The sequence below is a fragment of the Aptenodytes patagonicus genome, chromosome 25 (genome assembly GCF_965638725.1).
Source record: "Aptenodytes patagonicus chromosome 25, bAptPat1.pri.cur, whole genome shotgun sequence".
Classification (NCBI taxonomy): Eukaryota; Metazoa; Chordata; class Aves; order Sphenisciformes; family Spheniscidae; genus Aptenodytes; species Aptenodytes patagonicus.
This window is the reverse complement of record NC_134973.1, coordinates 3,168,323-3,194,878: the sequence shown is the minus strand read 5'-3', so window position 1 is coordinate 3,194,878 and position 26,556 is coordinate 3,168,323. Positions and strand designations below refer to the sequence as shown.

At 50.9% G+C, this 26,556-nt stretch overlaps 4 protein-coding genes across 8 annotated transcripts in view; 2 read left to right on the top strand and 2 right to left on the bottom strand.

The window, feature by feature from the left end:
• The window catches only part of UHRF1 (ubiquitin like with PHD and ring finger domains 1), a 32,673-nt gene extending 23,506 nt beyond the window's left edge, over positions 1 to 9,167 (bottom strand). Inside the window, exon 1 of the mRNA XM_076359326.1 lies at positions 9,087 to 9,167. The gene's annotated coding sequence lies outside the window, so the exon portion shown is untranslated. The remainder of the gene's footprint in view (positions 1 to 9,086) is intronic.
• On the top strand, positions 430 to 11,267 carry LOC143170774 (uncharacterized). 3 transcript variants are annotated; one of them, XM_076359329.1, is made up of 8 exons: positions 430 to 525; positions 5,829 to 5,902; positions 6,406 to 6,601; positions 7,241 to 7,323; positions 7,661 to 8,723; positions 9,153 to 9,352; positions 9,540 to 9,668; positions 9,761 to 11,267. In XM_076359329.1, exons 1-8 carry the CDS (start codon positions 489 to 491, stop codon positions 10,325 to 10,327), a joined length of 2,349 nt encoding a protein of 782 aa, XP_076215444.1. In that variant the 5' UTR covers positions 430 to 488; the 3' UTR covers positions 10,328 to 11,267. The 3 variants fall into 3 exon arrangements, with proteins under 3 accessions (XP_076215444.1, XP_076215443.1, XP_076215445.1); XM_076359328.1 differs by having other exon boundaries at positions 431 to 525; positions 9,758 to 11,267; XM_076359330.1 differs by lacking the exon at positions 430 to 525 and adding an exon at positions 741 to 798 and having other exon boundaries at positions 9,758 to 11,267.
• Positions 11,268 to 12,062: 795 nt separating this feature from the next.
• TICAM1 (TIR domain containing adaptor molecule 1) lies at positions 12,063 to 15,910 on the top strand. 3 transcript variants are annotated; one of them, XR_012997098.1, is made up of 2 exons: positions 12,063 to 12,170; positions 12,644 to 12,719. XR_012997098.1 is itself a non-coding variant. In XM_076359331.1 (2 exons), the coding sequence occupies exon 2, from the start codon at positions 13,430 to 13,432 to the stop codon at positions 15,614 to 15,616; it is 2,187 nt and encodes a 728-aa protein (XP_076215446.1). In that variant the 5' UTR covers positions 12,063 to 12,170; positions 13,236 to 13,429; the 3' UTR covers positions 15,617 to 15,910. The 3 variants fall into 3 exon arrangements, 2 of the variants coding, with proteins under 2 accessions (XP_076215446.1, XP_076215447.1); XM_076359331.1 differs by lacking the exon at positions 12,644 to 12,719 and adding an exon at positions 13,236 to 15,910; XM_076359332.1 differs by lacking the exon at positions 12,063 to 12,170 and adding an exon at positions 13,236 to 15,910 and having other exon boundaries at positions 12,707 to 12,759.
• Positions 15,911 to 20,401: 4,491 nt separating this feature from the next.
• On the bottom strand, positions 20,402 to 24,580 carry FEM1A (fem-1 homolog A). The gene is made up of 2 exons (XM_076359334.1): positions 22,294 to 24,580; positions 20,402 to 22,120 (listed from the first exon to the last, which is right to left on the bottom strand). Exon 1 carries the CDS (start codon positions 24,394 to 24,396, stop codon positions 22,348 to 22,350), a length of 2,049 nt encoding a protein of 682 aa, XP_076215449.1. The 5' UTR covers positions 24,397 to 24,580; the 3' UTR covers positions 20,402 to 22,120; positions 22,294 to 22,347.
• Between the last annotated feature and the right edge of the window lie 1,976 nt (positions 24,581 to 26,556).

Sequence of the window (26,556 nt, the reverse complement as noted above, 5' to 3'; positions counted from 1 at the left end):
CAGGGGCTGAACTCCTGCCCCAGCACCTTCCTTCCAACCAGCTCCAGTGCTACGGCTAAACCCAGGCTGAGGACGTGTTTCACATCCACACTGTGGATGGCGGGCAAGGCCCACGCTTGAATCCGCGTCCCTAGTGGCACAGACACACCTTCGTGAGCAGGGCTTTGCTACAGGATTTGCAGGAATAGCTCAGTCTCTGGCCAGGCCCTTCTTGGCTCCCAAAAGCAAGGCAGTGCGTTTGGGCTGACATGGTGGCAAGCAGGATCGTCCCGCTCAGAGATTTAGCCGAATGGGCATGCAAGGGCATGGGAACAGGAGCGGTGCCTGCAGGCTGATGGGCTGAGCCCATTTTGCAACCACGGTGCAGATCCCCATTAGACTTCCAGCGCCTGCGTCCCTCAGCACCCCGCCATGCTGGGGGGTGCATCCCTGTCCACAGCTGCTGTGGGGCAACGCACGGCGTGGCCCCGAGGCCAAAGCGCTCGGGGATGGACGCCCTCCGACGGGGCCCTCTGAGATGCCCAGGTAGCTATGTCCCTCTTTGGGGGGGGGGACGGACAAACAGCAGCACCCCCACCCCACGGCCATCAGGTCCCTGGAGGGGCCTCCAAGCCCCTCACCTGCCTCCCTCACCCCGCCCCACGCACACCTCCCACCCACTCCCCATTGGCCAGGCCAGCACCTGCAGCGTCCCGATTGGATCCCTCACCTGCACATCAGGCCTTTGGGGTATTTATGCGGGGCGAGGCCCAGCACTCCCTGTCTTGACAGTGCTGGGGAGCGGAGGAGCCGGGTAAGGTAGGGCTGGGGCATTTATGGGGTTTGTGGCTTGGCTGGGGGCCGGGGGGGACTCCCCAGGGCTGCCTCTTGCTTCCTTGTGGGCTCTGCAGCCCCTTGCCTCAGGTGGCTCTTTGCAGCCCTCCCAGGGATGGAGGCTGGGCGCGGAGCTGGCTCCATCCCTGGAGCTCTTGGCTCCTGGCCCTGGGGAGCACTAAGGCTAAAATGTACCTGCTGAGGGGCTGTGTTCCCCCGACTGCGCCTATGGGGCTTTTCCAGCTCCCTGGGAAAGCACGGAGTTGGGTGCTGTGTCTCTGCTGCTTTCCCCCATCTATGGGTGGGGGGGTGTCTTGGCTTTTTGAGGCCAAAGGTGACATCTTATGGTGTCATGCTGCATCTGCTATACCTTGGGGAAGAGCTGAAAGGCTTCAAATCCTTCCCTAAAGGCTTCTTCCTAGCCCTGAGATGACTTCTTGGTAACACTATGGGTCTCTGATTTGTGATCGAGCATCTTCGGGTCTGAAAGCTCTTCACGGCTTGTTGTCTGGTGAAGATCAAAGCTGCGTGGGGGGGTCCACGGGAGGTGGCTCTCCCACCCAGCCGCGCAGGGACAGCATGTGATGTGCACCCTGGACAACACCGCTGACTTGTGTTGACAGTGGGGGAAGCGGTATGTGCCTCAGGAGGCGGACGGATCAGTTGGGCATTCCCTTCCTGTTGACAGTGCTGCCAGACCTGCCGGTAGCTATTTCACATGATCATTTGGTGTAGGCATGATAATAGTGTTAACAAAGGGGGTGGCTTGAGTAACAAGGTAACCTCTTTCTTGCTCAAGAGCACCGTGTCTCTGCAGATGGAGGCTGCAGCCATGCACGGCTTTGCCAGCTTACCGGAGGGAGCACTTAGCAAACTAGCTTAGTGTTTCTCAAGACTAACAGGGTTCCTAAATGTGGTCGTGACTACCTGAAACTGTATGGCTGTGAAGGACTTCAATTACTAAAGCTGGTTCTGCTGAAACTTCCAGATGAAAATGTGCGTTAAAAGAGCAAGCAGCTGCTCGCTCTGCGAGTTACAACTTCTGTCTGAAACCGAGAGGCCTGTCCTCATGGAAAAAATGGTAAATGGAAAGTACTAGAAAGCTGAGAAGCTGTTTTAATTAAACTCCCTCCCCTCTTTCCTAAAATATCTCCAAATTCTACTAGCTTGGATAGCTTATACGCTCACCGTCCCAAGGAGTTACCGACCTAGGAATGGCCACTGGCTGTGGTGCTCGATTTCCATTGGATGTGTGTGGGGAAACCTCGCCTCCATCTGCAAAAGTGGCTTTAATCTTTGAGGTTTCCCAATGCTGATGGCTTTTCCAGAAAGGTTAGGTGGGCACCTCTGCCAGCAATTGTGAAACTAATGTCCTAAGGTCAAAGCTGAAAATCATCTGATCCTCCTCCTAAAACTAATTCTGCCCTTGGAGCATTTGCAAACAACCGCCTCGGTTGCGGGCAGTGCCAGCCCCCACTGCAGCAGACACCCTGTGACCCACTTCTGCCCACTCCATTTATGGTAACTGGGGTATCGGTGGCAAATCTCAAAAAGAATGTAAATAAGTGCTTTAACCACAAATTAATACCTCTGCCCTGATTAGCCCTCCCTGCTCATATCTAAAGCACTAAGTTTAGCTTTGTTTTCCTAAATGGTCATTAAGGAATTGCCAGTTAAGCTATTGAACCAGGCATGCTAGCTATGGCTCAATTTGTCTTCCCAAGGTAAAACATGCTTGGAGGGAAGAAAAAGCTTCCTGAACAACAACTCCTACCTCTCTGTCTGCCGGACAACATAACAGCAGGCTGTCTTCACGGGGCAGAGCTTCCTTCCACAGGAAAAATAAAAACCTTGCACAAGTTAAAGAACTATTTTTATGTATGCTGGTCACTGTCAGAGTGACAGAAATCAAGGGAGGTGCTTACCCCAGCAGGAAAGTACTTGCTCTTCTGCTAGGCTAGCATGTTGCACTGGCTGTGAGTCTGACCGAGGCAGGGAAAATGGATGGCAGCTTGGCAGTTTTGGTGTCGTCGCCCTTGCTGTTTCACTGCGTTCAGACTTGTGCCAAACTGGGCAATGATCAGCGGTTAAGCTATTTGTGCCATGCTAGAAATGTGCACTGAAGAGTTTCATCTTTCTGAAACTACCTGTTTCAAGAACTTTCTCCAGCAGTGACCTAGTATTTCTGACGTAGCAATGGTATGAAATCATCTGATCATCACTTTCATACAAAGCAAACCGTAACCAAAGCAAATGGTGATGCTGTTTCTGCTTTTCTGCCTGGTGGCTCCCACGCATGGGGTCTGCCTGCTGGGACTCCCACTTGCAACTACCCTGGCTTGAAGCTGTGCCTTTCTCCAAAGGATTCTGAAACAACTGACCCCAAGTTGCTAAGCACTGTGCTTTCCTGCAGTCTCTGAAGTAAAACAAGGTCTGCTCAGCACTCTTGCAGGGAAGAGACTAGAAAGAGAAAATAAAACCATGCTGTGGGCTCATGAAGAGTTGCCCACACCACAAATACTGGTGTTGCAACACACCCCAATTCCTCCTACACAGAGGAGAGCAAACCATGTTCTAACATGACTGTGCTGCAAGGATTGTCATTGATGCGGTTGCATCCATAATTAAGATGGGCTCCTAGTACTTCAGAGGTTGATTCTAACCTTATACTAGTTTTTACATCAGCCAGCAACTAGAGTCCTCTCCTCTTTTTTTTCTGCAGTGTGTCCCTGTGTGCTAACCCTGACACCAAGGCCAGTAAGACACTCTGCAGTTTGAGTTTTTCCCACCCGTCTAGAAGTAAAATAACTGAGCAAAGGGGTTGTTTGTAATGGTGTTGAAATAGTTGTGCTTTGCCCTGTGAAAGGGCTGCAGACTGATTCAGCCTACTCAGCTTCAAAAAAAACAGCTTGCCCTAAAGCAGAGCAAGAGGAATAACCACTAACTGAGCAAGCCCTGTGGACTTTGGGACTGAGACTTTATGTTCAAGCCCTGCTTTTGTTTGGAGCATTTTCTAGAAGTTGTCCCAGGCTGATAAAGTTCAAGCTGTATTTTTGCTGTGCTGTTAAATTAGGCAGCCCCCTGGGCAGGGTGGTTACCAGGAACGTGCAGAAGAGAGCTGGCTCCGGGCTTCTTACTTGAGACTCTGAAGCTCCCAACTTCTGTGACAACTTTTGCTGTAGACATGTAGCACTCTGCATCCCTGCCTCGCTTGAATCTTAACTAAAATGCTGACTAATTGCACAGTTAATGCAGCAATATTTGACATCCTGTCAAGTTACCCCCGGAGATGTCGGTCCAGGGCTAACAAATGCTTGTTTCACTGCTTCTTCCCCAGCTCTCTGTTCCTGTTTCCACAGCAAAATAAAAACCTTACATAAGTCAAAGAACACAAGAAAACAAAACAATGGTCTCTGTCACAAATCAGATGGCAAGCTTTTTTTGGGTAGAGTCTGCCAGTGAGCCTGGAGCAGTGCCTGGCTTGGGAATCCAGTTTGTGAGGAATTTTGGTTTAGGGGTTCTCCATTGGAAAATGCCACAGCAATTCTAAGAATAGGAATTAACTGGCAAGGGAGAGAAAAGTGGACGCTGCACTGGAGAACAAGTATGCTGAAGTCCCTGCTGTGCCTGACTAAGGCTGAGAAGTAATCCTGGATTTATTGCACAATACTGGAGCGTCCAGATACCAACCTAGGTCTATGCTAGGGAAGCTAATACATGTGCAAGATACTGCATAACTTTTATACTTGAACTTCTTTAATCTCATTATGTAATGAGAATACTCCTGAGACTTGGTCTCACAGAAAGTGAGGAGAGATTTCTCACCTAGCTGGTCAGTAGGATGGGAATGCAAGTTTCAAGGTAGCCAGCCAGAATGCTGCAGCTGTGAAACCTGGATCACTCTTCTAGGAAACCTTTGAAGGGTTTTCATATCCTTTCCAGAGCTGTGAGACTGCCAGTGTTGCTGGAGTTGGTAGTGGTGGAGAAGCTGATAAAAGTTCCGCGCTATGAACACAGGCATAGTGGGGCTACTCTGAAATGACTCTCATCTCAATGTCCTTCGCAAAGGATGCTCCAGAGTGAGCTTTCAGAAGAAAGAGGCTATGAACACTGAACACTTAAGAAGGTAAAATACGCCTACTGCTGTTTCAGCATCTCTGGTCAGTCTCTGGCCCTGACACCTTTCTGGAGGGGAGCTGAAGTCCTGCCAGCCTCTTCCCCCCCCCTCACCCCCCCCAAAGAGGAAAATGGATTAAGTCATTGTAAAACCCATCTCTACTTCAGACAAAGTGGGGGAAATCTGAGGGCTTTTCCCCGTTAAAGGGTATTAAGCAGGTTCAAACAGTTTTTTCAAAATAAATATTTCTGGTTTTAAACTCCATTATTAAACTGTTTGAGCTTGCCACACTTTGAAAATTAAAACTAAAACATTACTTATACTACTGTCCTAACAAGCCCTGCTGCAGCTGCATTTCAGCAGGGCTTGTTAGAAGGACAGTAATCTGTCACGATCGAGTGAGACAACATTCAATGATTGCCACCATTAGCCCCGCTTCTGCAGGGTGCATCCTTCCTTCAAGCTTTCCAGTCCTTGGCCAGCAAAGAGCCTGTGCAGTGGGAAGCTGAACCAGAAGTATCTCTAGCAGAGAAAATGCATGATGGATAAGATAGTTCTCACCCACTTCTAACCTGCAACTTTGAAGCCAGTCAAATGTTATCAGCAATAAAATAAGTAGGATTGTTATTTAAAGTATTTGGCTGTTTGGGGATTGAGGGAGGTGACTGAGTACAGTCCTTGTCCTACATAAATATTTGCACATCACAAATCATGGAGCCTCTCAAATAGCTTCACACCCTTGCAAGAAAGATTAGTGATGCCACACTGATGTTCCTAGGACATGCTGAATGATGGATCCCAACTTTGCCCTCTGCTTTTCACCAGTTTTGCTAAGACTTAATTCACTGAAGGAAATGAAGTCGTATTCATACTGTTATACTCTTGTTTTTCCTTTCAGCTGCAGCTGAATTCAGTATGGCATCAGAAAAGACCCCAGAAAAAGATCTAAAGGCTGAGGAACAGCAGCAAGAGGTAGGTGCCAGGGCAGCTAGTACTCTAACATGCAACAGTTAAACTACCTGCTGACAGATATGCTGGTAAACTAACTTTTGTCAGCACCTCAAAACCAGGCTGGGTGTAGCAGAAAGATTAACCATATCAAGCTGTGGCTAAATATAAGCCTAGTTAATACAGAAGCTAACTTTTTTTTGCTCAAGAGAAAACTTCAGGGCTGGCACCAGTAATGCAAGTAATTCTGAAACATGAGCTATTACAGGCCCTATTTCCACATCTGTGTTTGGTGCTGAAACTCAGTGTGACTCAGAACTGATGAGCCCAGAGCTTGAACTTTTAATCCTGTCTTGTCACTGACTTGCTAACGGTCTTTGGATGAGTCCCTTCAACTCTGAGTTTAAGAAGGGTGAGGAGATGGACTGGATGTCCCTTTAGGACCTTTCTGGATAGATGCACGGCTTGTATTCACTCACCAGCTTGAGGCTGGGCCTCTAATGTCACTTATTTCTCTTGGGTTTTAGAGCGCTGTCAATCGGGTAACCAGCTTGCCCTTGCTCAACTCTGCATTCAACCTGGTCTCATCCGCCTACAACTATACCAAGGAGACGCATCCTTACCTCACCGGTGTCTGCAATATGGCTGAGACTGTGGCTGCTGTCGCAGTAGGTAGCGTGGTTGGTGGGGCACAGCCCATCCTGAACCAACTTGAGCCACAAAGTAAGTGAAGAGATTGGAGTGACCCTTTCTACACAGAGGAATAGGTGGGGCGGGGAGTTTCCTGTGCTTGTTGGGTGATACCCATCTCCTATAGCACATTGTTCTAGTTAATTGTAGCACTGAGTCTTCCACTCAGCAGCTCCCAGCTGCTCAATGAACCCACTGAATTTCATGGACATGAAACTGTTACCAGCAGAAACAAAGTTTGGCCTCTTGTCTGTGGTGTCTTTAAGTCACTAAGCAAAAACTCCCTGCTTTTTCTCTATCACTCCAAGTTATGAGCATCCCAACTGGTAGTAGCAGTGTCCATCTTGGATATAGCTCAGTCTGTCTCATCCCAACACTTTTCAAGCCTTTAAACTAATCACCCTACCCACCAGGGGCAGGTATTACATTCCAGTTGGAGCAATGTGCTGCCAATAGCTGGAAAGCTCGGAAGGCAAAATGGAGGCTATTTGAACCTGCCAGATTGTAGGGTTTGTTCACTTTTTAACAAGATATCCCCCCCCCGCACACCACCCCAGAATAGTGATTTTTTTTTTTGGCTTGCTTTCATGAGTGTATCCTGAATTGGCCACTGTAGGGTTAAAAACCCCTCTCCAAATTGAAGAATAAACTGGTACCTGTTGTCTTGTCTAGTTGCACTTGTAAATGAATATGCCTGTAAAGGACTGGATCAACTGGAGGAGAACTTGCCTTTTCTTCAACAGCCAGCAGATAAGGTAAAGTAAAAGCTTTTCCTGGGGAGGCCATGACCTGATCTCTTGCTTGATGGAACTGTTATGGGTACAGAAGAATATAGGGAAGTAAACTTCAGCAGCACTGCTTTGTCAGGTCAGTCCCTGGTATGGGCTAGAGGAGGCACTGCTAGCTGATGAAAGCTGGAGAGATGCCTTCGGCACGTGGAAGTGAACATGTCCATGTAAATATAGGTGTACTGACTTCCCCAGCTCTCCCACAAGACTGCAAGCACAATTTAGCCATATGGAAAAGCTACTTCAGGGAGGGAAAACCTATTTCAGAAAAAAATGTATCTTTCTCTGCCTCTCCCTGTTGTAGGTAATCTCAGACACCAAGCAGCTGGTTTCCACCAAAGTGACATCTGCTATGGATGCTGCCTGTGAGGCAAAAGAAGCAATGGCTGATAAAGTGACTGAAGCTGTAGACCTCACTAAAAATGTTGTTGGGGACAGTGTCAAGCTGACTAGGTCAGTGGTCACCTCCACTGTTAATAGTGCTGTGGAGGCTGCCCAGGGTGCCAAGGACCTTGTGACTAACAAGGTGACAGAGGCAGTAGACCTCACTAAACACGTGGTGGAGGACAGCGTTGGACTGACCAAGTCTGCAGTTGCTTCTACTATTGTCAATGCTGTGGAAGCTGCCCAGGGTGCCAAGGACCTTGTGACTAACAAGGTGACCGAAGCCGTGGACCTCAGTAAACATTTTGTGGAAGATAGTGTTGGACTGACCAAGTCTGCAGTTGCTTCTACTATTGTCAATGCTGTGGAAGCTGCCCAGGGTGCCAAAGACCTTGTGACTAACAAGGTGACCGAAGCTGTGGACCTCAGTAAACATTTTGTGGAAGATAGCGTTGGACTGACCAAGTCTGCAGTTGCTTCTACTATTGTCAATGCTGTGGAAGCTGCCCAGGGTGCCAAGGACCTTGTGACTAACAAGGTGACAGAGGCAGTGGATCTCACTAAACACATTGTGGAGGACAGCGTTGGACTGACCAAGTCTGCAGTTGCTTCTACTGTTACTGCTGCTGTAGGGGCTGCCCAGGGTGCGAAGGACCTTGTGACCAACACAGTGACTGAAGCAATGGACCTAACCAAAGGAGCTGTTCAGGATGGTGTTGAGAAGACCAAATCAGTGGTCACTTCTACAGTCAATACAGCTCTGGATGCTGCATATGGCACCATAACTAGCAAAATAAATACAGCCTTGGAGCAGAGCAGAGAGGCTATCCAGGAGGGTATGGAGATGACTAATTCAGTGGTGACCAACAGCATAAGCAAAGCCAAGGCAGTGAGCCAAGCAGTGGCAGGTGGTGTCGAATCTGTCCTGGGTATATCAGAAGATCTGGTGGATCACTACCTCCCAATGACAGAGGAAGAACTAGGTGAGAAGATCCTTAGCTGGCGGTTGTAAATGCAAATCTTTTCCTGCATGACTAGAGAGCACCTGACACTGCAAGACTCATCCTCTGAAGTAGACAGGTAGCTCTGAATTTGTCACCAAGTTGGCTGTCTGTCAACACTCACTTGCCACATGGTATGGGACAGAGTTCAAGCATTTGCTAGCTGGTCCTTGCCTATCTGCCTCAAGGCAGATAAACATGTGGGTGCATGCTTCAACCTATCTGTCAAGTCTGCTTATCTGAAGAGAACACGTTGAGCAGGGACTAGCCTACCTCTAATATCTGAGCAACTACAAACCTCTACTGCAAGCTTCAGCCTTCATGTTTTGCAATGGGTGATCTTACCTCTTCCCCCCCACTGACAGCTGGGGGAGTGGAGCACAGCTGCATCTCTGTTCTTGTTTCCTCCAGGTAAACTGGCCACTGCTGTGGAGGGGTTTGGTATGGCTTCTGTGGAGGAGCAGAAACAGCAACGGAGTTACTTTGTGCGTCTGGGTTCCCTCTCTAACAAAGTCCGCCACCGAGCTTATCGGCACTCCCTGAACAAACTGCAGTGCGTTAAGCAAAGCACCCAGGATATTCTCTCACGACTACAGCTGGCAATAAAACTGGTACAAACATGCTTTTTCCTTTTTCCTCCTGTCTGTAGTCTTCCTGCCCTACTATCCAGATGGAAGTTCTTCCTCTATCCTGCACCAGCTGCATGTCATCTTGGATCCCTCCCTGGGAGGGAAGCACTCATGCTTCTCTGATTGTCTGTGCTTGCAATACAGCTGTTCCTTTCATTTTTCCCATCAGATTGAATCTGTGAAACAAGAGGTTGGCCAGAAGCTTCTAGATGGGCAGGAGAAGCTCCATCAGCTGTGGGTGGACTGGAGCCTGACCCAACCCAAAGGAAACCAAGTTAAAACTGCCTCCCAAGCAGAGGTATCCCTAGAAGGGCGTATTTAATCAGGCCTCTGGTGGATGGTGTACATCTCATCTGCTCTAGTAACTGAGCTGTATCTCTTTCCCAGCAGGTAGAGTCACGGACTCTAGCTATGCTGCATATCATCACCCAGCAGCTACAACCTGTTTATGAGAATCTGAAAGCCAGCATCCAAGGCCTCCCCAGCAACATCCAAGAAGCAGTGTATCAGGCCACTCGAAATATCCACAAGCTCCATAGTTCTTTTTCCAGTGCTATGTCTTTCCAGGACCTCTCCAGCACCACCCTGACCCAGAGCCAGGACTGCGTGGCAGAAGCCCGAAGGTCCCTAGATGACCTATTTGAGTATGTAACTCAGAACATCCCTCTAAACTGGCTTGTGGGTCCCTTCAGGGCGATAGCTAAAGTGTCACAGGATAGCAGAAAGCAGAAGAAGAAGAAGAAAGGTATGGTGACTGATATAAAATCACCTGTGGTGGAAAAGGCTACATCGTCAAAGGAGGTGGCTAAGATACCCAAAGAACCAAAGGGAGCAAACAGGATCCCGGGGGAAGGGTGTGAAGTGCTAGAGAAGCTGGAAGAGAAGGCAGAGAAAGACACGGAGGTGGCACTGGCTGCAAAGGAGATAAAAACTAATGCACCAGAGGGAGATCTCTGAAAAATTCCAGCTCTTCTGGCCAAGGCTCCCTGGCTAGAACAGCACTTTCTTTTAATTGTGTGTCCAACTGCCAATCATGCCAAGAGTGCCTTCTGCTCTATCCCTGGCCCAGGCTGAGTTTACAGTAAGATGTAGTTTGCAAGGAGACTTGATAACCAAGGTGGGGTGATTCCGTATCTTGATTTACTATTTCTTTTAAATCCTGCTGCTGCACTGAAAGGGAAGATGGGGACCTGTACTTCAGCTTTTTAAGTTGGCCCAGCTGTATGTGTGAATGGCTAATTCTTGGTGAGACAAGCTGTGGGAGAGAAGAAGTGGTCTCAACTTATTTTTAATGTTGGATTTGTTTTTAATTCATTCAAGCTGCAGAGATCTCGAAAGGATGATGCACTTGATCTTTGATACTATTTTCCTCCTCCTACAAGTTTAAAAATGTGTTACAGACACAACTTCCTTTCTGCTTGTTGTGTTTCTGGTGAGGCTCAGCCCTGCAGCAGAGCAGGAACAGCTCGGGGCAAGAGGCTGCTTCTCAAAAAGAGACTTCTCTTTATGGATCAGCCAAACACTTTTTCTTTCATAGAGAAACACTTAGCAAGGCGATATTTTCTTTTAAGCATGCCAATTTACAGTGGGATTATCTTTCCTAGTCATAGAAACGACTTCAGGGATTATCTGTTTGTGTGTGAGTAACTCCATGCATGAAACCTTCTGCAGCCATTAAGAAGCTGGAAAATGAGGCAGCTTTTGCCAGGAGTTACTCTGCCATGCTAATAGGATATCCTGTTATTAAAATAGGGGAGATAGGTGTAAGTTATTTTCCCAGCAAACAATGCTTTGTAATCATTCCTAATGTCATTTATGCCCTGGCATGGTCCCTGTGCTAAGGCTGGAATAATGGCAAGCAGACTTCAGAATAAAGCATGACCTGCGTTCAAAGAAATACCCGTCTCCTGTGTGTACCTAAAGCTGCAGCGTTATGTTTTCCCTTTAGCCTGAGTTGGTAAGAAGCTTGTATTTAACAAATCACTTCTCTGGGCAACTTGCATGTTCCCTTATCTTGCTGGAGGAAGAAAAAGAAATTATTTTAGCAGGTCCCATGTTCTGCCTCAATCTTCAGTAGAAAAGTATCTTCACTATTTGATCCCTAAGATGGGGTCCCTTAGCTATTTGGCCTGTACTCCTGAGGTTGAGCTCCATCTATACTACTCCACCTCTCCCCTGCACCCAGATCCATCTGAATCCTTGCGTTTCTAGCCCCACTCATACCAGCACTGATACTTCACAGAGGTAATGCCAACAGTCCCTCACTAGAGGGAAACGTCGGTTCCCAGACCGAGTCTGCCCTCACCAGCTCGGCTTTAATACCTTCAGGCGCTCGTGCGGAGGACGCCAGGTACCTGCAGACGGTGCCTGGCACCAGGGTCGGGGCTAGTGCACTGCTGGGCTGTCCTCCACCACCGGCGGCCGGGAGGGCCCCGGCCATATACCGGGGAGGGAGACCCTTCCCACGGGGAGGGAGGTGGCAGCTCACCCGGGCCGAGACGCTCGAGCCTCGGACACCCGCGTACCGCTCCGGGCCGGTATTATAGTACTCCCTGCCCGCCTGGCCTCGGCTGGGCTCGGTCCGGGCTGCCCTCGCTTCGCTCCGCTCCGCCCCGGCCGCGCTCCGCCCCGCCGCTGCCGGGCCCCGCCGCTTCCTCGTGTGCCAGCAGGCTCCGGCGGGGCGGGCGGCCCCGGGCCCGCCGCAACCCGGATCTCCCCGCTTCCGCCTGCCCCCGGCCCCGGCGGGACGAGCCCCTCCCGCGGGGAGGCCGGGGATCCGCGGAGCAGGACCGCGCCGGAGGTAGGCTGGCCCCTTCCCTTCCTTCCCTTCCCCGCCGAGGCGGGGTGAAGGAGCAGGGGAAGCGGTTCCCGTGGGGCCCGGCCCCGCTGCCAGCACACGAGGCGAGGCTGAAGGGCTGCGGGCGGGCGGGCGGGGAGCGGCAGCAGAAACCGGGGTGAGGAGCGGGGCGTTGCGGTGAGTCAGCGGGTGGAAGGGCAGCAGCAAGCTGCAAAGGTTTCGGCTGCCGTTTCGAGCGCCTGCCCTCGCCTCGCCTCGCCTTCCCTTCCCTCCTGCCGCCGTTTCACTGCATCAGAGGTTTTAATGGAAAGTGCCAGCAACTTCCTCAGGTTCAGCTCGAGCTCGTTCATTAGGCAATTAGAGGATTTTTATGAGATAGAAAAAAACAATTTGAAATTATAAACTTTCCCCAGTTGAGAGGTATTTGGGGGGATTCGCTGGTGCTCCCTTTAAATAGGGAATGCTTTTCCACCAAGCTCAGTCCGTGCCTGTGAGCAGTGTACCTCCTGGCTACCCGTGGACCCCCGGGCACCCGCAACCTCCACTCCGGACAAGTTCTGCGGTTTAATTTAACCCCGGTCAGAGGCCTTTGGTGAGTGCAAGGGTTTAGCAGGGATTAGATGTGGATGGAGATTATGTCCACAATTACATTAGGCAGCCTGACACTGGGTGCGTATGGGTTATCAACCCTCCTGGCATGAGCAATTTGAAAGGGCTTCCTCTAAGCTCGCTTTTTTCCTCGACTGCCCGTTGCAAGGAGCCTGCGAGGCCACTGGAACCAGCTGCCTGGAGGAGACAGACACTTGGATTTACATAAATACATTATTAGTTCAGCAATTATTTTAAAACAGTTGTAATTAATGTGAAATGAATGCAAAGAACTTGCTCTTTGCTTAATAACAGAGTTGGAATAATGCATGGAGCACTGGCAGACCTGCAAGCACTGAAGAGATGCAAAAATACTTGAGAGCTGTGAGGGAGAGCCTGGGAGCTCTGCAAGCCTTGCGAGGACCCCCCCCAGCTCCCCACATGACTATTTCTGAACGTTGTCCCATGTTCTTCTCGCAGGTTCCTCAGGACAGAGATATGCCGGTTCTGAGATGAGCCCCTGAGCAGCAAAGAGCCATCGCTTGTGCGGCACCTAAAGTGTGACTAGGGCGTCACAGAGCACCGCAGGGGAACAAACCTTTGCTCCAAGTGCCATAATATGCTTTTTCCATCCATGCTGCTTCAGTCCATCGTCTGGGCCACCAGCTGATGAGATGGCACAGAGCGCCGAGCTCCAGCCAAGCTTTGAGGACGTTTTTAATATTCTATCCCAGATCCCACAAGATAAACTCCTTAGCCTCAAATATAAACTGAAGCACTTGATACTTGGCCCCAGCAGCAAATTACTGCAAGCCATGGTCCTGCTTACTCTGGGGCAAGAAGCGGATGCAAGAATTTGTTTGGATGACTTGGGAGATAACCGGGCAGCCCAGTATGTCCACCAGACGAAACTGGGCGCTGCAGGAGTGCAGGAAGATGGGGAGGATTTGCAGCCTGCCCAGCTGGATGCAGGTGCCATGGCACTTCTGGCACAGATCTACTCGGTGTTGGCGGAGGAAAAACTGTGCAGTCATGAAGCCATGGACAAAGCCTGCCAGGCCGCCACCAAAACCTGCAACGCCAGCAAGGAAACTCAGGGGGACACGCTCAACAGCATCCCAGCTGAGGACCAGGAAGAACATGGCTCTGCCATCAGCATGGGCCCAGGTGACAAATTTCAGACGCTGAGATCTGATGCGGGCATAGGATTTCACCAGATGGCCAGCCCAAACTACGTGGTAAGAAGTTCCCCAGTGCAGATTGGAGGCAACTCAGACCTTTCAGGCCCACGGACCTTGTGCTCCTTGGGGAGTCCCTCTCTCCCCAGTCACTTTGAGATCAGTGCATCGCCAACAGTTGTCTTTCACACCCAGCCTTCTTCTCACAAGTGTGTCCCCCAGCCCAGCCGGCTGTGCGAAGGGAGCACCAGCGGTGCTGGACAGCCTGATGGGGACAGACGGAGCCACAGCCTGGAGGAAACAAGCTGGGCCAGCAGACCCAGCTCTCATCCTGGGCAGGACACAGGTGCCCAAGTCCCCCGACCGGAGAAGGTTCTGCAGGTCAGTTCATGTTGTCCAACTCTCCCTATTCCTGAAACGCAGCTGCCCACACTGGATGCTGTGAACCAACCTGTCAAAAGTGGTGATGTTTCCAGCACAGTGGCAGCAGAACCTCATGCACCAAAAGAAAGCACAGACAAAAAGCAAGATGAAAAGCAATTATCTACAGGTCTTCCTGACTCACGAGCTACAGTGGATACTGGTCCTGCCCACTCATCCATGGAGGACTCCTATGTTGCAGCAGGCATTTCTTTTAACTCTGCATCTGCTTCCATTTCAGGCTATTCCCTTCCTTCTCCTACCTATTCCTTCTCCTCAACCCTTCCCCCTCATCTTCGGGGAGCTCCTTCCAACTTATCATATCCCCCTCCCCTCCACTCATCCCCCTCTCCAGCCTGGCCTCCTCCTCTCCAAGCTGTAGAAGCAGTGCCCACATCAGAACCAGATGGTGGAGAGAGAAAGTTCTTCACTTTCGTTGTCCTGCACGCTAGTGAAGATGAGATTGTTGCCCATCGGGTCAAGAACCTGCTGGAGAACATGGGGGTTCCCAACGGTGCCACACTCTGTGAGGACTTCTTAATTGCTGGACGCAGCCATCTGACTTGCTTCCAGGATGCTATGGAAAACTCTGCTTTCATCATCCTTCTGCTGACCAAGAACTTCCCATGTGACCTGTGTATGTTTCAGACAAACACTGCCCTGATGGAGTCCATCCTGAAACAACCCAAACGTGACTCAGTCATCCCTTTTGTGCCCAAGGAGAACCCCCTGGAGTGGAGTCAGATTCCCAGCACGCTCGGTGCGCTGATGCCCTTGAATGAGAACTCTCCTGGGTTCTCCAGGATGGTGCACAACACCTTTACCACCAGCAGGATCAGTAAGAAGAAAGCCATGTGGGACCAGATGCAGAGAGAGAAACTACAGCGGTATCAGGAACAGTATCAAACACTGCAGAACTTTGGTGCTCTGAACCTTGGCTCCTTTGCCGAGGTGCCTCCATCAGCAACACGGCCGCAGCTGCTGAAGCAATCACCCCAACAGTGGTGCCCCCCCGCTTCGACTGTCCCTCCTGCCACATACCCGCCTCCCCCCGCTGGTCACCCCATGCCTCCTCATATGGGTCCCCATCCTTTCCAACCGCTTCATCTCCCGTCAGGCCACTACAACACGATGCCAGGTCCAGGAGGCACCCCACCCCTCATCATTCAACATGCTCGAATGGTTCAGATTGGGAACCACAACATGATGCAGGTAGAAACTGTCACACCAGGTCCACAGGACAGTGAGGAAGAAACCAGGTAGAATGGTTGATCAGAGACGCAGCAGGTCAGCCGAGGCCAGAGACACTCACACTTAGTTTCAAACCCTAGATTATAGTGATTCTGTTGGGACTGGGACTATTCTGATTTCACTGTGGGTAAAAGGTGCCACTTTCTTGGAGCACAGGAGAAAATTACCTTCTCTTTTGTTGGACAAAAGAGGTTGCAATCTCCTGAGACTGTTTTCCTTGTGCTTATTTTCGAGTAACTGAGAAAACTCTTTTTCTGATTTTCTGAGGCTACTGAAAGATTTTATAAATAAATTTTAATTAATTTATTTGTGTTTCTCTGGTTCTTTCCTGTAGAATTAGCAAAAGGGCAGTCAGGGATATTGGGAAAACTGTTCTGCATGTCTGTACCTCTGGGGTGGAGGGGCCTGGGAGATGGCACACTGGGCTTCTGTTTCATAATCTGCTGCTGACCAAATCACTTGAGGGAAAATCTTCAGGGGATGCTTTGGGGAGTCGCTGTGGCCCCCTGTCAAGGTGCTAAGCACCACAAGGTCCCACTGTTTTCTTCCAGCAGTCCTCTTTGCTCGGTGTCACACAGTATCCTCTCGGCCTTTCACACCAACGCCTACTTTGCATGCATGGCGCGCTCCCCTTGCTCCAGCACACCAGCAGCGCCATTTCCCCCAAGCCTCTCGCACCAGACCCAGGAAGGTTCAGGAAACGAGCTTCACAGCCTTCTGAGAGGCTGCAGGCATCGAGAGATCACTTTTCCCAGTTCCCCTCTGAAACTACAGAGAGAGAAGTTTTTTGTTTGTGAAAGACAAAATTCCCATGTGCCCCTGGAGGCATGGCTTGAAGGAAAGTATTTTTGTATTTAAGAAAACTGTTAAAGAACTGAGACTACACACCAGATAGGCAGCTAAACAAGAATCTTTACAGTAAAGCTGTGTTTGGGAAAAAAAATTACTTAATGAAGGTGGAATGAGAGGGGGGAAGTGCAGAGAAAGTCCGAGGATGCAGAAGCTGAGTGTTCACTCCTCCATTCTTACCTGTTGTAAAAGGTCAGAGGTGGGACCAGGGCCCTGTTAGACTGGCTGTTGCACAGAGTAATGTTCCCTATGGAGATTACTCCGCCTATTTATGTTATTGCCCTTGAGGAAAAAGTTTGACGGAAAAAAAAGCACTGAGCAGAGCATTACAGAAGGGGTGGAGAAAGGCCAGGAACGGGGGAGGCGTTCTGCAGGACCTGGGTGAGGGCTATACCAGGCAGATCTCTACTGAGCTTTTAACACAAGCAGGGTGTCCAAAGCCAAGCCCCAGACCCCATGCTCTCCCTCCAATGCCTCCTGCCGCGGCCGTTTACCTGCTCTGTCAGTAGAGGTCAGCCCAAAGCCACCAGACTAGAAATGAGACTGCTCCCTCTGCGGACCAGAACCCAGCCAACAGCATTGACCTCTAGAGTCAAGTCACCCTGCGCCGGGGCCTCTGCAAGCTGCAGGGCAGCTCTCGCTCTACTCCTCACCCTAGGAAGGAGCCCGAGAGCTGCCAAGTCCTCATTAAGGTGGACCTCGAGGGCCAGTGTGATTGATACAGGGGAGGTGACCCCGTTTCAGGTATTTCTGCAGATGTGCATGCGCTTGTGTCACTCTGAATAGCTGCCCCAGTACGTTTCAAATCGAGAGGAGCCAGCACGGTCTGGCAGCCAAAGCGCAGGACTCCTACAGGCCATCCTGGACCTGGGACTACCCAAGCTGGGCACTCAACAGGGCCTAATTCTGGATCGTAGTCTTTGTCCAAGAACCAGCCAAGCCTTACAACCAACACCTGCGTAAGGAAGGCATTAGTAAGTCCTTGGAGAAAAGACTGTTCAGCTGACATTAATCCCCTCTCAGGGAGTACTCTGGTCACCAGGCTAAAGACTGTCCCAATTCTCACTCTTCCTTTCTGGCTCAATCTACCTCAAGCTCTTTCTGTACCAAGCACGCCCTCCCAAACAAGTACCAGCCTACTAAATAAAGCTCACTACTGAGACATGAATCCCCACCACAGAGGAGAGAACAGAATGGGAGTCTCTCCTTAGTCCTGGCTCCTCAGAGGACAGCAGGTAACAGTATAAAGGAGGACAGTCCCCTCCACCTGCCCTGTGTTGAAAGCTGCAACTGCTGCCTTCTTATTTTCAAGCAGCTTACGCCCCTCAGGAGGGGCCAAAGATGTCTGCAGGGTGATGCGGGAGAGCGTGGGCACTGACCGAACTTCAGTGCAAGCTCTGGAGCTCCTGGGCACCACCAGATGTAGGAGCCAAGAGCTGATGTGTCCCTACTCTTAAACTGCAACACAGCAGTGGCTGTCAGAGTTTTGGATTTAAATGCCACAGAATTTCCTTTTAAGAGGCCACAGGTCCTTTCTCAAGGATCTGTCCATAGAAGGTCTCTCTGCCTCCCTCCCCCCTACCTCAAGGAGGCTTAACTCCTCCTGGACCTTCTTGGCTGACAACTAGCACAAGACACCAGGCTCAGACAAATCAAAGCCCTCTCTGTCCTGAGCAGAACAAGAACCACATAAAAGCATTGCTATTTAAAAGCTGCCATCAGTTGTTGGCTTCCAGCTTTGAAACAGTTTGGCTTTTGACTTCGAAGGACCCAGCGACAATGTATTAACTCATTTACTCTTTATAGAGTCTGCTGGAATCCTCCAAGTGCTTGGATTCCTTCTATTTCCTTATTTTCTCTCCCCTACGTCACCTTTGTTCAAATAGGTATTGTGTTACCGCAATTCCTGTCACACTGCAGTTGTTGCTGTGCAGCCACCAAGGACAGCCCCTCCCCTTGGGAGAAAACACATACATCACTCCTTCCCCAGCTCTTCTGCTTTCTATAAATAAATGTCACGCAAAACTAGTCAACCGGAGGCTGTTCTAGCTTGTAAACAACCTTAACACGGTCACATCAAGTTTGCTTGGACCGGAGAAAGGGAGAGGGAAAGACATGGCAGCAGACTGTAAAACATTGCAGGGTTGGGGGTTTTTTTTAAGCTTACAGTACGTGGAGGGCCAAGAGGCTCAAAGGTTATTGGGAGCAATTTCCACTGAAGAGCCACAGCCCTGTTTTAACCGCAGCAACAGGTTCACTCTTCCCACGTTTTCAGGGCCCTCTTTGCTGTTGCTCACCTGGAAAGGAAGCTTTGCCACCAGGGCCTTGTTTTCACCAGGAGAATGCATGTGTGCCTGTGACCCCCTCGTTCTTCCCCAGTTTCTCTGGGAACCTGGGAAATGCTGACACAGTATCCCTATCTTTATGCTCTAGGCTGCTTTCTTCGTAAACACTCATCTTATGGCATTAGGAGGATCCAAAGACGTCCACAGAACGGCACCAGGAAAACCCCAGTGAATTTCTCACCACTTTTGCATTATCTAAAGAAACCTGTATGGGAGGCTTTATTGTCAAGAGGGACAATTACCAGTATTAAAGAGAGAAAAGCACATCTTAGGTTTTAAGAAAAGAATAAAAGGCAGACATTTTGTTCGTGGCAGCGTACAGAAGGGCTCCTGCAGAGCAGTGTGCTACAGGAAGGCCTGTAGCCACCCCAGTGAAAAAAAAACTCCACTCCCTGTCCAAGATAATTAGTCAGATAACAAAATCATCACTGAAACGTTTCACTGCTCCCCACAACTCCTTGTTTTGCCCCACATACTGGAGCTGGCCCAGACCACACCTATAATAAATAAGGACTGTTCATTCTAATTACCCCTAAATTCATGCAGTGACTTATCCCACCCAATAATTACTATCAACATCTAATTGCTGGGTCCTTACTATGTAATTACAGATTACTTATGTGTTAAAAAAGAAAAAATTTAAAGCCCTTTTCTATCACACAAAGTATTCTCCTCCTTGAGGCCTTTGTACATGACTGGATCCCCCAGCTACCTGATCACAAGATCGTGGCTCCAGAGTTGCTTCCCCATCCCAGCTGTGGAAGAACTCCCTTCTCATCTCTCTCCTCCCAGCAGCTCTGCGCACGGGATGGGATTGCAGTCAGAGAGCACCACAGTCAGGAACGATCAGCTGCTGCCTCGGTCCTGAGGCTATCCGGTTCCTTGTACCTGCGGTGGCAGCTGCTCACCTACATACCTGAAGATCACCTATAGCACAGCAGTAGTATTTTGATGGGAGAAGCACGTCCCACAGAGCTGCAGACACTGCTTAAATGTCGTGTCCAGCATTTTCAAAGGAAACAGAAGGCAGCACCATTGATCAAACCATCAAGAATTATGTTTCAGGATGGAGCAATCAATGAAGGGACAAACATTCAAATATTTTATCCATCTGCTCCCATCTTCTGTGGGGAAGGCTGAGCATTTTTGGAAATCCCAATTCTTGTGTGGAACTAACTCTAGTCCCTTTAATTCCTCTGTCTGCTTTTGACCTCCCACTGACAGCTCTGGGGTTGAAAAACATAAATTGATGATAGCCACACTGCATCCCTCTTTCTGCTTGCTGTGCCCACAGTCCCAACCGTATGTAAGGCAGGTAATATCTGAGTCAACAGAGTAGCATCCTTTCACACTGCTATATTACATCAAAAGATAAGGCAACGTATATAGAGGTGTCACTTTCAGTGTCAGTGTTACCCTTTTTCAGGGGAAATGTTTGCAATTGCAGTACAGATTAGCTTTTCCCAGGAATAAATTCAGATGAAATGAAACAATCGCATCTGTTGATTGCAAATGCCCAGTATTTCCATACCCACAAGTGTACCATCCCTAGGAAACAAGCTGAAAATAGAGGCTTACCAGCAAGAAGTCCAAGGCACTTGCATTCTAGCAGCTATTTTTTGTTTTATTATTTAAAGTTAAGAGCGCTCATCAGCTCACAAATTAACAAATTCCATTCCTGCAGTTCAGTTCAGGTTTCAGCCAAAAGGAAAAAAAAAAAAATAGAATGTAGCTAAACTAACTCTGCACTTTACATCTCAATAAAAGTTAAACCTCCTTGCTTTATAAATAAATGCTATAGTTAACACTGCAAAAATGTAATGGCAGATCTACAATATCTTTAAGAGGCAGAGAGCATTGGATTATTGAGGCATATGGATATGCTGGTTTATAAATAAAAGTAGAGAAGCTTCAGTAGCATATAGTGCATGGTTGTTTATCAGGGTTCTACTCTCCCAGTCTTGACCTTTCCCAAATCTCAGAGGCAGCTGCTTCACCCCCAACTGTGCTTTCCACTCTGCCTGAGGCCAAGAAATGAGCCACAGGCTGCCAAAGCCCAGCCACTCCCCCTGCAAGAAGATAAACTGCTGGAACAGCATCACGTTTACCAACACTGACTGTTTACCACCAAGGAGGGTTCTGCTAATGGAGGCAAATACCTACCCTGAGACTACGGATTTAAAGAGAAAAACTAGTTGTGTGCACATCCTAATTAAAGAAAGGAGCTTGCCCGAATAGTAGCCAAATGAGATTTCAAATTCAATCTCTGAAGTAGCACCATCCTCAGTAAAGCTGCAAAAAGAACCAAAAGCCAAAACCAGATGCTAACAACCCACTCCATGTAGGTTTCAGAACGGGATAATTAAGAGAACCCAATTGGTTGATACTAATAAACCTCAGAAGAACAAGAAGGCACCTTAAACTTTCATTTCTTTCTTGCTTCTTCCTTCAGACCGCCCTCATACAAACATGCCACCAACACTCACTTGCTTTAATAACCCCCCGAGCACCACCCACGCTACAAGTACCTCCCATCCTAGAGGGCTTCCAAGAGCACATCCTCAAAGATGGTTCAAGGTGCACTGGTTTGGCTCTGAAACCTGGCCATAACCACCCTGTACAGCTCAATCCCTGCTGACCTCTGGAGCTAAAGGACCTCCACGCGGGGAAGGGAGTGAACGTGTGCAGAACGGGCAAGCTAAGGGCCTAACCACCACGTTAGTATTTTCTTTTTAAGGTAGCAGTTTTTCCTCCCCATTCATCAAAACCAACATCTATTGATGAAACTATATAACCAGAACTGACCTTACTATATCTTACAGGATTGAAGATGTCTTGCAGCATAGATAGGGCCTGGCTCTAAAAGAGAAAAAATAACCCACCTTTACGCACAATCATTGAAATCTCAGGCCTTTAACACCACTTGCTACTTGGTCAACCAAGGGAGGAAAAAAAAACGTCCTCAGCATACCCAGCCCTACTGCCATGCAAGGCAACTACCTCAGCAGAGCACAAGCCACTCGGCTGTTAGACTCATACTGTACCAAATCTGAGAAGGGGGTGGGGAAAGAATTAGTTGGAAGATATTTTATTCCTCACTTGCATTCCTATCTGTTCGGCATTTAGGATGGGAAGGGCTAGAGCACATGTGTGATGTGTAGCTGCTCCAAAGCTTAACGCTGAGTTAATCCAGCACTAATGGGAGAGGCAGCAGGTCCCAGGGATCTCCATTTTCCTTCCTTCTCAGGACAAGACGGTTGGCATGGGAAAGGGCAGGGGCTGCAGCCTTCTCTGGATACAGTGCACTGGAGATATCTGGTACCTGAAGATGACAACAATGAGGGACAGCCATGAGCTCTCGAGCCTCCTCCTCCCCTACCCCTGCGCACGCCAGCTTGATGGTGACAGATGAGGACAAAGCTCGCAGCCCATCTCAGCACAGCGAAGGCCTTCGGCACCTAGGCAAGGATGGCCTGAGATCTTAGGCTGCACTACCTCTGCGGGGTGAAACAGGTGACAGGAAAGGCTGGGGACTTCAGCTCTCCCGCCCTAGTGCAGTTCAATGAAGGCTTCCAGCTCCTCAGGGATGAAACCCTTGTAGGGAATCTTGTGCTTGTCCAGGGCGCGAGCAGCAAGGCACTGGAGGGTGATGTAATTGAAGGGCTGCATCATGCTCTTGGTGAGCAGCTTCTCATCCAGCAGCTCATAAGCAGTCTGCTTGAAGGCATTGGTGGCGTCCATATGGGCTCCAGCCTCCATCAGGGCACTCATGATCAGCGGGCAGTTGTTGCGGGCAGCAACATGCAGCGGGGTGTTGTTGTCATAGTCACGGCTATCTGGGTCAGCCCCACACTCCAGAAGCAAGTTCACAACGTGGAGCGATGGGAACTTGCCCACGGGATAACGTCCCACTGTTGTGGTATCTTTGTCCACAGCCATATGCAAAGGAGTGAAGCCATTCTTGGCCCGAGGGCTGCACTTTAGCAGGCGGTAGATGGTCTGGCGCTTCTGGTGTTCCTGCTCCGGGGTGCACTCCACCTTCTCCAGCAAGAAGACCAGGTGGAGGATAATGGCCAGCGTCTTGGTGAACTGCGCTGAGTCAACTACAGGGTCCTTGCCGTGCACGAGCGCCCTCTCCACCTCCCGGACTCCTTTGCTCAGTACTCCCATGAGGTCAGAGAAGCCCAAGTGGGTAGCTAAAGTGCCTTTGGAGCGGTCCTGAAGCACGTAAGAGAAAAGCTCAGCAAAGGAAAGGAAACTGCTGGCAGTCATCGGGCTGAGAGGCTCCAGGTTGCCTTGCTGCATGTCCAGAGCATACTTCCACAGGTTAATGCAGCGTTCGAAGTTGCCGGAGTCAGCATAGACTGCCCCTCGGTAACGGATGTAATAGGAAGTGTCTGGGTGGGAAGGACCCAAGATGCGCTCTCTAATCAGCAGTGCCTGCATGCGCATCTCATCTGGATCAGTAATCAAGGCCTCTAGTTCCTCCAGCGAACTCACTTCCCGGGAATAGTCGTAGGCCAACACCAGCTGCCGGGGCTCAGGTTTAGGCAGGTACTGCCCGCCCTCACACCGAAGCTCCATCGCCCTTCGCCAGTACTTGTGGGCTCCCAAAAGGTCACGTTTCTTATCCACAAATGTAGCACCCAGCAACTCCAGTGCTTCCACAGCAGCCTCTCGAGTGCAGAACACATTAGGGACCTGCTGCTCATCCTGACTGGAAGCTGAGGCACAACATTTCTCACACCCCTCTTCATCGCAGCCCTGAGGAGTTTCCTTGTCAGCGCTGCAGCACCTCTGATGGCTCCCACCTGATGCACAGGTCCCATTTTGGTTCCCTGCAACCTCCTCCTCCTCCTGCTGCAGCCCTCCTTGGATGAGGTACTCCACAATGTTGGTGTGACCGGTGACACTGGCAGCTAGCAGAGGAGTCATGCCATAGCCATCTTTCTCCATGCGGGCTTTGGAGCGGAGCAATAGCTGCAGGATCTCCAGGCTGCCGGACTCAGCGCAGTCATGCAAGGCCGTATTCCCCTTCACGCTCCGGCGGTTGACATCAGCCCCTTTCTCTAGCAAGTAACGTGCGATTTCCCGGTGCCCTTTGTAGCAAGAAATCATCAGACAAGTGTGTCCGTGCCGGTTGGCTACTTCCAGGTCAGCCCCGCGCTCCCCGACTAAGTAGCGCACTATCTCCAGGTGCCCATCAAAGCAAGCAGCCCGCAGCGGCGTGGAGTTGGTCAGCGTGGTCTGGTTCACTGACGCGCCGTGATCCAGGAGGCTGCGCACCACCCCCAGGTGCCCGGCAGCAGAGGCTGCCCAGAGCGGCGGGGCCCCCTCGATGGTCTCCCCATCGAAGTTGACTGAGCCTCCCTCCTCCACGCGGGCGCCGCAGTGATCCAGCAGATACTCCACCACCTCCAGGTGCCCGTGCCGGGCGGCGATCAGCAGCGGGGTGCTCCCTCCCCCGGGGCCGTCGCCCCCGCCGGGCCCTGCCGTCAGCGCCTCCAGCTCCTCCCGGCTCCGGCTGCCCAGCAGCTTCTGCAGCAGCTTCAGCTTCCCATCGCGGGCCGCGTTGTACACAGCCGTGCGCAGGTCCATGACGACGGGGGCCGCGGCGACCGCACCGGCCGCCTCCTGGCCATGGACCGGCTGCTCCTCCACGCCCCCAGCTCGGCCCGGGGCAGGGGATGGGCGAGGGCGGCCCCCCGGCGGGGAGGAGCCCTGCGGGGCCGGAGGCACCCGGCGAGACGCCCCTCACCTCAGCACAGCAACCTTCAGTCTCTCCGCCCGGCCGCCATCTTAGGTTGTAACGCGAAACAAAATGGCGCCCGAAAGGACTCAGGGGCGGGGCCGGAGGAGGACGATGGGAAATGTAGTCTCGCGCCTGCCCCGGCCCGGCCGGACCCGCAGGAGCGGCTCCCCGGAGACTCGGTTTCCCGGCAGGCAGCGGGAAAGGGGCGGCAGCCGGAGCCCGCCGGCCGTGCCGCCGTCCCGCGCGGGGCACCCCGGGAAGTGTAGTCCCGCTGTCCTCAGAAGGCAGCCCCTCCCCGGGGATCCCGGCAGCGCCGAGCCTGCGTTTCCCAGCGCGCTCCGCGCCGGGTCACCGCAAGTGCTGCTGGGGCAGGGAGCGGGACGGCGCCTTGCGGCAGCGGCGCTGAGGGGGGCCCGGGCCGGGCGGAGCGGTGGGGCTCAGGGCTCGTCCCGTCTCCTGCCCCGCTCGTACCCAGAGCGGCCGCGGCTCTCACAGGGGAACGAGACCGGCCCGGACCCGGGGCCTGGCTGCCCCCGGACCGGCGCCGCGGACCATGGGGGACTCGGGCCCGGGGCGGGAGGGAGCGGAGCCGGGTGTGAGATGGGGCCCAGGGAGGGGAGGGAGACCCTGGTCCTTGTGCCAGGGCGGCCTGAAGGCCCGGGAAAGGCGACCCGGGACCCCCCTTTCTGCGCAGAGCAGATGCGACCTGGGCTGGAGAAGTTTTTCTATGACTTTACGGCGTGTGTAAATCTCATGGGAGGTTTTATTTCTGTTAAATTCCTTGAACCGATTGAACTTCAAAGTACAATAGCTACACAGCATGCTAGTACAGCGTTAGTCTGACGTGTTTTTAATTGTAGCGAATCACTTGGGTTTGACAGAGCATTTTAAGGTACAGCTTTTCTGCCTAGGATGAGATAGTCTGGAGGCAGCAAAGCCTCGTCCCTAACAGCAAACACAGATTTATTCCCTTTGATCCCTGCCATAGGACAGGATGTCCAGCTTTCTTCATTCCTGAATGATAATACATGGCTGGAGGGAGGGAAAAATATTCAAGGCAATAAATAGCCTAGCTTAGATGAGCGAAGCTTTAGTTACCAGAACCTATTTTTAGGTCATAAGTTGAATTTAAGTGGCTGTAATCTTTATACGGGGAATTGGCACAGGGTTTCTCCTGTTGTATTTTATTTATAGCTGTTTCTTCTCCTTTCCAGGGAAATAAGATTAGTCTCATTATTTCCATTATTATTATTCTGGCTGTCGTCATTATTATTCAGTCCGTCCGTCCATCCACCCATTTAGGTCTTGTCTGGAATTACCTAGGATTATCCTGCTAATGCATGTTGCCTTCACACAGAATATCATTTTTGTTGCTAAGAAACTGCTTTTGCATAACAGACAGCGTGGGCCTAATTTTCACTTCAGCAGCTGTTAAAGTCAAGGGGAGCAGCAGGTGCTCGGCGCTCCTGAGAGCCAGAGCCAAAGTGTCCGTGGCAGAATTCCCACACAAGGTCTTGACTCTGCGTGCGAGTGTGTCATCTACATGTGCGATGTGCTCGGGGACCCAGCGGCTTCGCGCTTGAAAAGAAAAGGAGCGAAGGTGTCTTGAGCGTCTCCAGCGTGTCCGTGCTGTGCGACTGCAGTTGCCTGCACGCCGGGACAGGAGGAGCAGCTGTGTGCGCTGGAACGTTTGCTAGGTGGGAGTATTCCCATGTCCCCTCTGCACACAGATGTGCGAATACATGCCTGTGGTCACGAGCTAAAAATTGTGTTCTCGTAAGTAAATAGCTGTCAGCAATGAGTTTGGGCACATGCAGTTCGTGTTAATATTAACGTGTCAGCCTTCCTGTGCGTGTCTGTGTGCACCAGCTCCCTGTGTGCAGACATGTAACGGCTGAACGCGTGAGCGGGCTGTGTGCATGCGGGGCTGTGCACCTGTACACGACTCTGTCCCCACTTGCGAACATCCCTGTGTGACATTCACAGCACTTAGGCTGTTTATGCTG